This window comes from Aplidium turbinatum, chromosome 11, assembly GCF_918807975.1.
Source record: "Aplidium turbinatum chromosome 11, kaAplTurb1.1, whole genome shotgun sequence".
Classification (NCBI taxonomy): Eukaryota; Metazoa; Chordata; class Ascidiacea; order Aplousobranchia; family Polyclinidae; genus Aplidium; species Aplidium turbinatum.
In genome coordinates, this window is record NC_137482.1 from 4893116 (window position 1) to 4907854 (window position 14739).

The 14739-nt window shown below is 37.5% G+C and overlaps 1 protein-coding gene across 1 annotated transcript; it reads right to left on the bottom strand.

Moving 5' to 3' along the window:
* Nucleotides 1–2093: 2093 nt before the first annotated feature.
* Nucleotides 2094–9419, bottom strand: LOC145779372 (putative divalent cation/proton antiporter TMEM165). Its single transcript, XM_082590948.1, has 7 exons — nt 9224–9419; nt 8519–8594; nt 7674–7862; nt 6573–6748; nt 5917–6093; nt 5441–5546; nt 2094–5043 (listed from the first exon to the last, which is right to left on the bottom strand). The coding sequence occupies exons 1-7, from the start codon at nt 9332–9334 to the stop codon at nt 4976–4978; spliced, it is 903 nt and encodes a 300-aa protein (XP_082447074.1). The 5' UTR covers nt 9335–9419; the 3' UTR covers nt 2094–4975.
* Nucleotides 9420–14739: the final 5320 nt, after the last annotated feature.

Genomic DNA, 14739 nt, shown 5'->3' on the forward strand with positions numbered 1-14739 from the left:
TACAGTTCAGTTTTTTATTTCTGGTCATCACAACAAAACTCATTAGCAGTTAAAATGTACCGGTAATGCATGAAATCAGTTACTTTCTTTGCAGCTGGTATCATATATAAGTCCCCCTCCCCCTTGGTACCTAACTCATGACAAAGAGGAATTGACCAAACATGTGGATTGAAGTGTGTGAACAATAAAGCAAAGGTAAAGTAGTCTCACCCTATATGTTTGGTCGAGTCCCGAGTCCTGTCTTTGTCATGAGTTACCAAGGGGGGGGGGGGGGACTTGTATACCAGCTCCCTTTCTTCAAATGAGGCCAGTAAATAACTACCTCACCAGTATGGGCACACTGAAACAAAATTAGACTGAATGAAGCGGATGATGGACACACCCAAGAGAATTTGGCAACTTGCAAGCCTTACAATGCGTAAAGCTCTAGCAGTTTTCTCAAAACTACCAAATATCCCCAAGTTGGGGAAAATTTACTTGTCTGGCTTTGGCAACACCAGCTCAGGTTGTATTTCTTTGAGCGGAATTTCCGCAGGAATTATGCGAAACCATGGATGGCGAAACTAAATCCGCAAAATCAAAAAGTAACATTTTTCGCAACAACAGTAGTTTTCGCTAATTAAACCTACCTCGGGACTGAACGATTTTGGACTATTAAGATGAAGGCCTATTAAGCGGGAAAGAATTTCTGCAACTCTAATGCATGAGATTAATTCCGAACGAAATAGGCTATAACAAGCGGACACTAGGCTACTGCACTGTAACCTAAAAAATGCTACATGGGAAAAGTGAACATAGTGATAAAGTGATACAGTATAAGAATTCTTGCAGCAAGAAGTAACAAAATTATCGAATAGAACATTGATGTTTTTATTGTTGCCGGAAAGCAGAATTTTGAGTTCAGCTACCAGCTAGCCTAATGCGCAAGCACTAACATGCAAACTTTATGCTTTGGTTGGGAATTGACAGGCATGATAGAAAGATAAACTCCTTAAAAGATAAGTTCTTGATCAGGGGTGCTCGCATCACTGAAGGGTGCGAGATGTGTTAGTAGTAGGGTTATCATCTTTTCAGAGGACCTGTTCTCCGATAACGTTTAAAAGTGCACAAACATCCTTCTTTTTGCATCTAGTGCTTGCTTTTTTACTCGGTTGAACACAAACCGTAGCGTTTACAGGTAGGCCCAAGGGGTACTTTTGGACCTGGGATGATTTTTAGGGTCCGTAACAAAGAAATCATCACGCATTCTTTGAATATAGTGCGTTTTTTAACAAAGTGTCTTAATTTGAGGCCCAAGCCCAAATTATCCTCTCAACAGCCCTGAACACAGATACGTTGGTTAGATTTGAGTTTGCACTTTGATGATGATGTTTAAGTGTCCTGACTGAAGTTTGACCATAATAGATTGATGATGGTGAAATAAACCATGTCTCGTCTTAGTAGGCTAAATGAAGCTAACTTATTCCCAAGCTTACAACACCACCAAATGGCTGCCTATGCTAGTCATTATATTTCAATTAGTCCAGCCTCCTGAAAACGTCAGCTGTGTCTGATTGACGAAATGCGGGTTGTAACCCTAAACACCTTGTAATCGTTTTGCTCTTTTTACCCACAAAGTCGTTGTTGGGTTACTTGTTCTACTCATTAATGAATGAAAGAAACAAGTAGGCAAATGCCAGTTTCACGACATTGCAGCACTAACAACATATTTTCTGTTTCTCGGCAGTCGAGTGTAGCAGGAACTCAGCGATAGACACGTGTTACATATAGATAGACACATATTTTCTTGTGCTTATTGCAACTGTTGTGATCACAAATTCAGTAGGCTACAGCTCAAAGTTAAATCGTCATTTAACGTATCGGCTGCATAGCTGAGGGGTCAGAGCCCTGGTAGCCTACGACAATCAAAAGGGCGCCAGTTGGACACCGTTCAACAACACGCGGTAGTGTCTTTGACATGACACTTAAATGCATGCCTAAAGGAGTAAAGGTTTACACGAAGATCGGTTCTTTGCCTTCTCAACTACTTAAGCTAAATACTCAACTACTGGGCGTAAGCCTGGATAGGACAAAAGAATAACAACATGTTGTTTCACCAATAAAATATATTTGTACCCTTAACACAATATCACGCAAGGCTGCTTAAGTCTATAACAACGCAAGATCGGTAACCTGATCGATCATGTAAAAACATAATAAAAGTTAGAACATCCGCGTTGTCAATGTATGATGTGGTGATACAGCCCATTTAAGAACGAAGGGGAAACCGTCAAGCCCAGAATGCTTCGCAAAGAGTTTCAACACAAAATAGCGGTAGAAAAAAGCTGCACTAATACAATCAAAACACAATTGGATACGTGAATTCAAAAAGGGCCCAAGGCTAATTCCGACAAAGGTTTTGTTGAAATAAATGCGTTTTAATTATTTTGGTCATTTACATTTTTATTGTGGTGGAATTTCGATGATGATATGCTTAGATATGCCGGTGAGAGGTATTATGCCTGTTAGGTCACTAGATAAACACTCTGTGGAAAAACTATAAAAAAGTTGACGCCCAATTGCTGAAGTTGGGTCTCAAAATCAATGGAAATATTGAAGCGTGGGTGGGGTCGGGGGTATTTTTCATGGTTAGGGTTGAAACAATTGGCCGTTTTTCAGGTGTCTTTTAGAAAACACTAAGTAAAAGGGATCCGGAAAAGAACAAAAAGTGAAATTTGAAAAAAAATGAGTTGGGGCCTTTTTGAATTCGCGTATTTAATTACAATAGCCGTCTTTCAGCACATATGCCAACAGGCCCAATTGTTAAAAAAACGAACCACAAAATATAAGTGGAAATACTGTCAGCTACTCAGTCAAATAACCAGTGCCTATCAGCTAGTTGGAAGGTTGGCAACACGCATCAAAAGCACAAAGCTGTATTTCGGCAGAATAAGTGACATACTTGAAAGTGGACAGAAAGATTAGCTTCTTTGACCTCTTATTAGAAATCTTAAATAGTGACCACAAGCCTAAATACGACAAAAATTCTACTAATATAGATTCTAAGAAAGCAAAGAAACAAGTTAACAAGAAAGTACAAGTATATTTCGAGGATGTAGATCTATGCAACTATCAAAAACGGTGTAGATCTGTAAAACTTTAACATTTGTAGGTAAAAGGCAACAAAAACTCAGGTGCCGCCATTTAAACTGCATTTGACGTGATCGTGTTGATTTGAACGATATCATTATGCTGTAAAGTAGACCCACTTCGCAGCAAACAGATCAGTCCTTTCCAAGACAGCAAAATCAGTCATTTTTATGGATTCAACGTCTGCAGACGTTGGACTGGTTTCCTTGCTAGGTAAGCTACCTGACAGTCAGTTTTAAAACTACTGTATAAATTAATACGCTAGCTCTTAGAAAAGGTCGGGAAATTTGGTGAGATAAAGAAATAAACGTTTCATGTACGTAAAATATTATTACCGAGTTAATAACTTAGTTGCGCTAAAACTAATGCTTTTAAACAGCATTTTTCATCTGCCTGTTTTTTCTAAACTTCTTGTTTAGAAAAAATCTCTATTGCACAGAATTGAAGCATTGCTGAAAAAAAACACAACAATTGCTATGCAGTCGTAAACTACAATTCAAACCAGAGTTCCTCAACTCTTAGTTTAAGGACTCAAACGGTTCAACGAGTTTGCAAGTAGGTTACTTAACACAAATAGCTTTACTTACATCTGGCAAAAAGTTGAACTTTTACAACATGATCAAAATACTTTTAAAACAAAATATTTCGTCAACCCACAAGAGTGAAAAACCACAAGCTTGAATTCACACAAAAAGTCAATATCACAAGTTAATAAGCAAATCCTAAAAGTATCCTCAAAAGTTTTTAGCGTCAGCAAGCTGGTAGATGTATTTAGGAATTCAGAGCTTTCGCCAACATAGTCAAACACACAGAATGATAATGAAACAGAAGAATTGTAAGATGTCTAGCTGACACAGCAAAATGTAAAAGTACGCAGAGAAAATTCCTTAATTTAATTAGTCAAAAAAGAAGTTAAACACGTTAGTAGATGCAGTTGACCCAGACACACCGCAAAGAGCTATAGTAATAACAAAATTCCAAACATACGCGCAAGCATTAGTCCCAACCAGGGCTGTGGAGTTGGAGAGATTTAGACGTGTATGAGGTCGGGGTCATGTATTTTTCGCCCGACTCCACAACGATGGTCTCAACCTGAGTGATATGGCCTGGCGTCAGTTGTCAAAAACATCCATTAACATGCGATACCGCTTCAAACCAGGCTTTCTCAGCCCGACGATGATTTCTGACAAAGAATCAAAGAGTTGAGACTGTTCACATGTCGCATGATGCCCGCAGGGGGTCATGGCCGCAATGTTACGTCATATACATTGGTAATCGTAACTTCACGCGCTATTGATAATCGTAGCTTGTTGGATCATACGGGGAGGGGGTAAAAAACAGGGTCACGAGATGTCTGAACAGCCAGTAAATATTTTGATATTGTACAAAAGAAACAACAGGAGGCCGCCCATCGGATACTTTGCAACAACCCATCTATACGGTTCCCAGATACGAATCGTTGTAATCTCGATCTCTTATGTTGTGACTACCAATAGATTGGTGAGTGAGATCAATATCCAGAATATTTCAGCTATTTTAACTAAATGTCAATCAGGCACATTTCGTTTTCTTGATTTTTCTGTTTCCAGTCATAGTGAGATGGAACAATTTGTTCTTTGCTTTTGATGAAAGCGCATTATACAGAAAGGTGTAGCGGCGTAGCCTTAAGTATCTCACAACAACGAAATCGATATTACTTGATTTTCCTTCAGGCAAAAGGTGTTGCTGGACAAAGCACAAGATTGCAAAAATTGATATCAAAAACTCATTTGATGTTACGTGTGATAGCCCAATGCAAACTATGAAAAGTCTTGAAACAGCCGCAAATTTGTGGATCTTCGTTTCGCTACGCAGGTCCAGTGAACAATGAAAAGACAGCATTCAACAAAAAGAACACTCCGCCAACAATTGTAACTGAAAAAAATAAAAATTTTGTATGAACTCGTGCCAAGAATATGATCTTTTTGAAACGTATTAAGAGTCTAACTTGAAGGCAAATGAGGTAAGGAAAATTCGTATATCACAGCTCGATTATACATTCCAGGGGTGTCTTATAAGAACGACCGACGCTATAGAATAATGTCTTATATGTCTTATACTTATACGTCAATTGTCAATATGTCTTATAAGAACGATCCGATAGTGCATCGACTGCTGTGGAAGTCAATTTCTATTTGTACATACCGGAAGAGTAAAGACCAGCTCTAATGGAAAACACATGTAATGAAGACATGATGACAAGACGATATGACCAGTACAAAGTTATGAAATTACTTTCAGTCCCTGGTTAAAAAGATAACAAAAACCTCACCTGTTCTAACCGAAATTCTCTGGGCTATCATACGCCCCCCGATGACGGCAAGCCCAGTACAAAGAGCATGACCTATCACGGCTCCAATGAAGACACCAAGTGGGTCCTATCATATGAAATTCAATTATAACAACCATCAATGGTGATACTTTTAACAATCAGTTATTTCATAATTGGGATACAAATGCTAGTGTACATTTTTCATCCATGGGTGACACGAATATGAAAGTAAGCAAAAGCTTAGGTTGTGCTAGAAAATAAGCTGCTGCGTTTTTCACATGCAAATTGTAAATATTAGTATTTGAATTCTTTGCAAAAAAAAAAAACAGAAAAAAACTTTAAAAAATAAATATACACAGCAACAAGCGACCTTTCAAAGGGAAGTAGCTAAATCAAAACATAGTGGTGGCTGGTGAAACCGTTTTTTGTTCAAATACAACATATTTCAATTCAATATAAAATTAGAATGAACAAACCTCGCTTGCCGCCAATACTATAGTTGTTATCTGTGACCGATCACCCCACTCCGCAAGAAAAGTTAGGGTAAAGGATTGTATTAAAATTGGGGAAAAGATTCCCATTACTCTGCGAAGGCTTCTTGTCCTTATAACTCCTGCCTCGACGTCAGGCGCCGCTTGTGATGCCTTCTCCAACTAGAAACAAAAGTTTTAAAATCATGACTGTTTGCAAATTCTAGTGAAGCCTTAAAGGTTACAATTCACATTGTTTCAAAAATATGTCAGATATTTTATGCCATGTGCTGCATGGTTTTATGTTTTTGCAACATCAAAGCGAACTCTGCTAACTTTCTCTTATCTTTACTGAGAATAAATTTACCAACATAAAACTTAAAAAAACATAAGTGAATAAAATCACCCAGGTTTGGAAACTAGTAGCTATAATATAGTGATGAACCTTTCGCAGCCGCAAGGACAGCTTCTTCAGTATCTTAAATTCAAATAGAAATTCACGTACAAATAAAAAATTATACAAGTTTCCAAACCTGGCTGGAATTTTACTTACTTGTTATAAAACTTAATGACAACAACACAATATCATTTTGGACTAGAATGCTACAAGGAACAGCCAGTTTAATGGAAGATTTAAAGATGGAGGTGATTATCCCAAGTACCTCTTCATCTTTCTTTTTTAACTCAGCTTGGACCTCCTCGATTTCTTCTTGCGCCCCTTGAGGATTCATAGAAATCCCTTCGTGCAACATCTTCAACCCAAATACAAGAAACAGGCCTACTGACCCATAATAGGTAAACCAACGTGGTATGATGGTTGTGGCATAGCCCAATGCAACTGGAAAAAATACAAACAATCAGTTCATGATTTCTCATCAGGCTGAAGCGCTTAGTTGCAAAAAACTAAGACATACGATAAAGTATCTCAAACAAATATGCCATTACTTTGTAGCCACATGGCTGGGATAAAAGGGTGCAAGAAACCCTATCTCCTGCCATGTCACAAAGATTATGCAAAGAAATTTGTCACCATTCAAACACAGCGCAAATGAGCGGGATGTGAAGCAGCATGGCTGCAAGTGAAATAGAAAGTTGGAAGAGGCACATATTAGTGAGACAAAAACAATCGCAATTTCTTACAATGCCACACGATTACTTCATAAAACAGCCACCACGTTTTATCGTGGCAGACGGTTTTAATGAATAAAAGTTTGCAGAAAACCCGAATTCCTTTTGCGTTTGTTTGCATTACAGTATTGCGTCACAAATTGATTAGACAATTGCAGCACAGCGGGGTCAGTCAAAGTAGACCAAACTTTCTTGGGAAGAACTTGCTAAGCGTGACCCTGAACATGAGCTCTGTCAAGCCAACGGACCGTGAGGTGTGGAAAGAACGACTTCGCCGTCGACAGACAGGCTACACCCTCAACATGAGGATTACTTCATGGCCTGTATAATCAGAATTGGTTAATGATGAATTGTATGCATGATGGAACGCTGAGTCTTTGTGTGAACAATGAACATCGATCCGCGTAATCAACGACTTCATTACCCAGCAAACGCTGACGTGACAGCATCCTGTTACCCTGAAACCCTTATCACTTACCACCTGCTGATGCTAATCAACGCAGACTCAGCTAAACATATTGCCGCTTTACTTACATTAGCTTATCACCAGCTCACCGTAGGAAACGATGCGTACACTTTTTTAGCAACAAATGTGATAAGATGTGACAACTGCTTCAATTCTAGGTTTTTCTTACCTGATAAAAATGTCATTAGACCCAGTGCACCAATGGCGCCGGCAAACACTGTAGACCGTGCGTGCTTCATCGCAAATATGGCAGCGATGAAAAATGTCTTGTCGCCGATTTCAGACACAATTATAACCATGATTGCCTTAACAAATGCATGAGAGAACTGGACGTGGTATCCACCTTTCCATTTTGCACCTGCACGCCAAAGAAATGTCACTTTGGATATCAAATAAAAATAAGATCAATTTTAAAGTCTAAGAAAAGTGACAACAGTTAGAGCGTAAAAACAGCTTTTGCTGCGGGATATAAAGAAAATCAAGCCGAGAAAAACTGTCAAGAAAAAAATTTTCGAAATGTGTTGCTCAATGCTCATGGTTCTGGTTGTAAAAAAGTGGGCCCATTGAACCTCCGCCTCAATTGCCATCTACGTTTTTTTTACATTGATTCCAAACATCACGAACGGAATGATTTAGCTGTGAAAAGTTTACTGTTTAATATTACTATATGAAACACGTTACGGTACTCGATAAAAGCAACTAATCTGAAAAGAGATTGGTCAACATAAAAGTAGGTTTCCCTAGGACGTAGGTTTCCCTAAGTGCAATGATGTCCAAAGCCTTTGGTTAGGTTAAAGAAAGAATAAAATTTAGCAATACAGTATCTTGATTAGTAGGCTGTCTTTTTCTTGAACAATCGTGTGAATTATATATTTCATTATTGATAGTCACTTTACTATTGTGGTATGGTACCAATCAGTGAAGTTACATATTTTCAAAACGGCAATGTAGAACTAATGATATGAAACTTTTATAATAACACAGATCAATCAATATAAAAATATGTCACAGTACTTCCAAGATGTGATGAATTAAGATTCGTTTCTTTTTGATCTGCAACGTCATTATAGTCAATCTCAAGAGCAGGCTTCTGCAAAAAAACATATTTTGACATTAAGGGACAAAATATTACAAATCACATTGATCATAGGTCAGACGTACAGTGCAACTGCAGCATTAGGAATTACATTGAATCCATGACATTTTAACATGAATCCAGTTGTAATATCTGGCCTGGTGTAGATATTTTGGTCTACTCAATTTGAACTACTGTCACAATTTTATCAGAAACCTTGGCACCACAGCTCATAAAATCTTACTTTACAAATGTGTTGCCATGGCTTGGATGAACTCATCAATTCCAACCTTTTTGGTTTAAAAATAAACGGCTATTTGGAACCTTACAAAAGCTTTTGGGATATTTTTTTGCAAACATACCAACTTGCTGGTCCATTGAATTGCCCAACTGGAATCAGACATTTTTGTGATGTTAAGTTTCACTTTATCAGTCAAAGACAACCTTTTTCGATTAATAGTAGCCTATTGCGATTAACTTTTCTAATAAACAATACAGGTATATACAGCAATACTACAATCACAAAAACAGTCACAGCGATCCATTATTAAAGTTTATCTTGACCAAGTTGTCATTGAACGAATTCAAGACCAGATGCAAATTAAATCTTTATGAAAAATATAAACTGTAATATATTTACTCACCTGTGCGTTTGTAAAATGAAAGATGCCAAAAATAATAAGAAATTGGAAAAATATCAAAATGCCATTATGTGTTCTATGCAATCGCTTCCGAAACACTGAAGTACATCCCATCTCACTTATAGATAAATACCCGTTTTTACTGATAAAAGTTAGGAATTATAAAAAGGCGTTAGTTATTTAACTGTTCAAAAATGATATCAAGATCTACAAAAAATCAGTAATAAGTTAATGTAGCAGTCCTTAAAATGATTCAAGTTATAAAAATTACTAATTAAATTATTTGGTAATATCTGGTTGACAGTAGCTTTTAAACCATTCTAATGGTACAGTAGAATCAACTTAACTCGGCATACAAAGAGAAATGGGAAAAAAAACATCAAGTTAAGCAATATCATAAACTTTCCACTCAGACTAGGCAAGCATATTGTTTATTCATAACCATATGGTGGACTGGTGGTCTTTTACACAAAATAGAATGAAGTTGGGGAGAAAATTAGATGCAATCATAAAAAATAATACACATTGTACAAAACAAGTTGCAGCTCAAACTTCACAGTTCAAAATATGTATAGCCTATATGGCATAAAACAGAAGTATATATATATTTGATTATATCAAATTCAGATATTGGTGATATGCTGTGTGCGTTTGCAGATTGCCTGGCTTGACTTATACTTGTTTTCTTTCGTGTTGATTCATTCTTTATTTTCAGTTAACAACAGTGTAGCAGTGCAATCGACAGCTTCAGTAAAGATTTGTTTAGTTTGTCATTTATCATAATATTCCATTAACATTCTTTACAGCTTGTTTTCAATTGCAGGGTAATCAATAATCATGTTTCAAGTTTATTACAGCCTACTTCACAGAAATGAGTTCGTTACATACAACAAAAACTTCAACAAATTCATGAATGCTGATTACGAAATGTTGCATTGATCACTTGATGTATTGCAATGTTAATAAGTTGTCCAGTATAACAACAACTGAACCAAAGCATGCAGCAATTGAAAATTAGAAACTTAAAAAGTTACAAGTAGACATCACAACATTTCATTCAAATTAACAATAAATAATTACCTTAGTGCGATTAAAAAACCAAGATAGAAAACTTCTATTGATTAAATTGTGAAAGTCTTGTGGTGGGTTAAAAACAGTTTACTAACCCACAGTGTTTATAGCGGAGAGCAAGGTTTGCTCAACTCAATATGTACCGTACTGAACACACATAAATCCAAGCCAAGAAACATTCTGTTCTGAGAAAGGTTTTTTATGTGAGACTACGTTCGTGACTCCTATGTTGAAATGAACCGAATTTATGTATGCACTGCAAACCATTTCACTTTGTACGGTACCACGAATTAGCCTACTTCGCATTTAGTCAACCAAACAAAACAAGCGAAGCATATCAGGATAATGATACTGATGAGCTCAAAAACATGGAAGCACAAGAAACACGTAACCCACTTTGGAATAATACAAAAGCAAAACTACTGAATAAAAAAATACGTTATGGTGAGAGACAACTTCTCCTTTAAAGAGTGTAGGACTGTAGGTCTACCACACAGTGCCACAAAAGAGCAAGCTACTGCAAAACATGCATGCTAATGCTTTGTAATCTCTTGGCTTACAGGTCATGGCTTACTGCTACAGGTCAATGTACTTTACTGCGCAACGATTATTCTATGAAATGAATTTGCCTACAGTGAAGGAATAGAAAATAATAGAAACTACAAGCGTTAAAACACTCAAGTTAACTTAATAGTCGAAGTTGAAAATTCTTAGGTTGTATTCATAATTAAGAGAAGTTTCTCACCAGAATCTGCGCTAAGGCGATTTCTATGGGGCGAATACACATTGCCACCAATACTAAATAATTAATTGTTCGCTCTCCATTGAAGATGGAAGAGCCGATACAAATTTAGTAGCTAAATTGCTCAAAATTGGCAGGCCGTGCTTGTTGGACTTCCACCACTCCAATAGATTGCCCTCCAGGACCCCAGGTGTAGTTTATTCATGGAAAGGTACTGATCTAGTGATCTACCTCACTGCAGATGTCTGCATACGTTTTCAAAAACGAGTTGTTTGTCTCATCTGCCGCTTCAGATTGTGACATAAAAGGTTCTCGCCACTGTCACTTGCAGTCACCGGAATGGCCCGTTTCGGTGAGTCCGATTCGGTGAGTCCGATCCCTTAACGGGGGATTTTTTCAATTTTTTTTTTAAATATTGGGTACCGTAGCCTAATTATCATTGCCGTTTTAGGGTTAGGGGTTTGGGGTTAGGAGTTAGAGGTTAGGAACTTACCAAATCGAACTCACCGAATCGGACTCACCGAATCGGACTCACCGAATAGTAGCAGACCCTGCAGTCACGGGTATCAATAACTCGCTATAGCAGGATTCAAAATTAAAGTTTAATAAATCAGTGCCTTCAGCAGTGTCATCTTCCTCTAATTCCACTTCTGGGATAATATTTGAAGATGTAGAAGTCCCAAAATCTTCTTCACAACCCTTTTCCCATTTGTGACGTTTCTCAAATTCTTGTTGGAATGCTTGTTTGATGCTAACCAACGATGTTTTTGTGCCCTCAGTCGCGTTCTGAAATAGATCGTCTTTGAATCTCAGATCCAAGCATGTTCCCAATACCATATTGGTATCATCTAAATATTTGTTATAGCAATTGTTCAAGGATGTTGTTAAAGCTGTCAGCATACTGCCTAGGACGGAAAACCGTGGGCCATTCAATCAATCAATCATTTTATTTTTCGTCATTAACGCGTTCTCCGGGACGAAAAAGATACTAACTGCAAAAATCGATATAAACCTACCAGCACGTTAACGAACGGGAAAAGGTGGCAAAACCTTGAAAGGTTTAAAACGTGCCTGAATGAAAAATTATGTAGTAGGCTATATATCAGTAGTTAGCACGGCCACAAAACCCAAAAAACAAATAGCAAAAAATAAAACAAAAACAGAGAGAAGCACACATGTAGTAATGAATGACAGCCTAATGAAAAGTGTTGTGGATTGAATTTGCCAGTTCCAATATTGATGTGCATGAGCAGTCATAATAATAATAATAGGATGGAGAAAGAAAACTGGACATAAAAGAAACTCATCCTCAGGTAAAAGCCCGTTTCAATGTGGCCCAGGAGAGCAGGTGTTGAGCTCTTTCTATGGTTAGACTGCACATCACACAGTAGCCTAAGACGATTGAGGTTTGATATCCAGTTTAAGTTCTTGTTTCTTGTCCTGGTGGGTGATGGAATGGACACCTGACATTTGACACCTGTGTTGCATACAGCTGCATGAATTTGATATTAGGAATGATGTTTGATGCCGTACTTATCCTTTCAGAGAGAGCTCCTGTGGTCTTATGAAATATCTTCAACAGGTTATATAGTTTTCCAATGATAGACCATTTGTTGGCATCAAAAACAGGAAGATTGGGAATGTCAAGCGTATAATTGGCAATTGCCATTTTCTGTTCGTACATATGCTCAAACATTAAGTAGCCTACTTAAGTAGGTAAATGTTCCACCTTGTGGGAACATTCTGTATTAATCTATGCTCAGAAAGACCGTAGGAAGACTAGCGGTGCTACTTTTTTTCAGTCGCACTCTGCTACTTTTTAATTTGAAGTGAAAAAAATACTTGTTTTTTTAGCAACACTGCCGTGGTCACTGGTCAAGCAGCTATATAATCGGTTTGGTTGCAAAGTTTTGGTCTTTTGGGTGCTCATATATTTTAGAAAGTTTCAAAACAAATGCTTTATTTGAGTAAAAACTCTTTATATCATATCACATCAGTTTATCTTAATATGATCTGAACAGCCATTGAGCAAACTGCAAACCTAGTGTATGTTTAAAGCCTGCTGAGTGCTGAAGTTGACCGAGATAAGTGATCTTGTGACCTGTGAGGAGTTGAGAGTGAAAGTTTTGGTGATGATTTGCATTTGGTCAAGTTTAGGTGGCCACCAGATGGAGCTAGTAGTATTTTGGGACTTCGTATTAACTTAGTTGGTTAGATCTATGCTTGTGCTTTTCAACGATAGCAAATCTGTTGAAATTGAGCAAGAAATGAATAAATGGGAGACAATTAATTATCGTGATCATGCAGGGCGAATACTGAAAGACGATCGATTCGCCATTGAAATGCATTGGGCAAAAGCTTCGTTGGGGGGCTGTCTTCGAACAACGATTGCTCATATATTAAATAAGATATAAAAATGAAAGTTAGCACTTCAATAAACAGTAACATGTTCTTTTAATTGGATTTGATTTAGATTGTTTATCATTTAAAATGAAGTTTTGGTGATGGTTTGCATTTGGTCAAGTTTAGGTGGCCACCAGATAGAGCTAGTAGTATTTTGGACTTTGGTATTAACTTAGTTGGTTAGATCTATGCTTGTGCTTTCCAACGATAGCAAATTTGTTGAAATTGAACAACAAATCAATACATGGGAGACAATTTTCTTCCGGTGTGTTTTAGTGCATTTCCACCCCACACTTCTTCCTTCATAACAGTCTATTCCAACGTGTGTGACGTCATTTTGTCCGGTTGACCAACAGGGCGTCTTGCGAAAGAGCACCCACTGTTTTTGCATATTTCAAACCTTTTGGTTTTGCCATCTTTCCCTTTTGTTGGTGCCAAATTTGTGTGTTTACTTTGCCGTTCTCTACATGTTCATGCCAGCAATAAAAAATAAATTGAATTGATTGATATTATTCAGCAGCAAGCCTTTTCATTATTCAGCAGCAAGCTGAAAACCCATCTGCAAACAAAAAATCAAACCGATTACCATACGTCCATTGTGTAATAGATACCGGTACCACTTTTGTACATTTAATCTTTCAAGTACCGTATTTTATGGACCATAAGGCGCACTTTAAATTCTTTTTTTTCCTCATAAATTGATCGTGCGCCTTATGGTCCGATGCGCCTTATGTATGGATCAAGTGCGGTAGTGCTTTATTGCCTACACTCAAAACCAGTACCGATATACTATTATATATGGTCCGGTGCGCCTTATAGTCCGGTGCACCTTATGTATGAACAGAAAACTAATCAAAGCAATTTATTGACAGTGCGCCTTTTAGTCCGGTGCACCTTATGGTCCGTAAAAAACGATACTACTGTTTGACATCTAGTATCTGCTTAGCTTATTACAACTGTCACTGTCGTACATCTGCCATCACCACCTAAAACTGTTCAATTTCAATGGGCTGCTATTAGATGCTAATATGTTACCAATGCAATACGCCTTAAATTAGCCGAACTACGTATAATATACTTGTTCACAGAACCTTATAACTCTCTGTTACTTAGTTGTGTAGATTTGTTTGACAAGAGTACAGTACTTCAACAATGAAGCTGTATCACTTTCCAGAAGTTTGGTTGGAAATTCATTTCAAAAAATTCCAAAGAAACTCCATCCGCTCTGATACCGAAGTCACCCGCATGCCATCTAGACCATTTTCATATTATCTTCACTACATTTTTCATGATCATCAGTTTA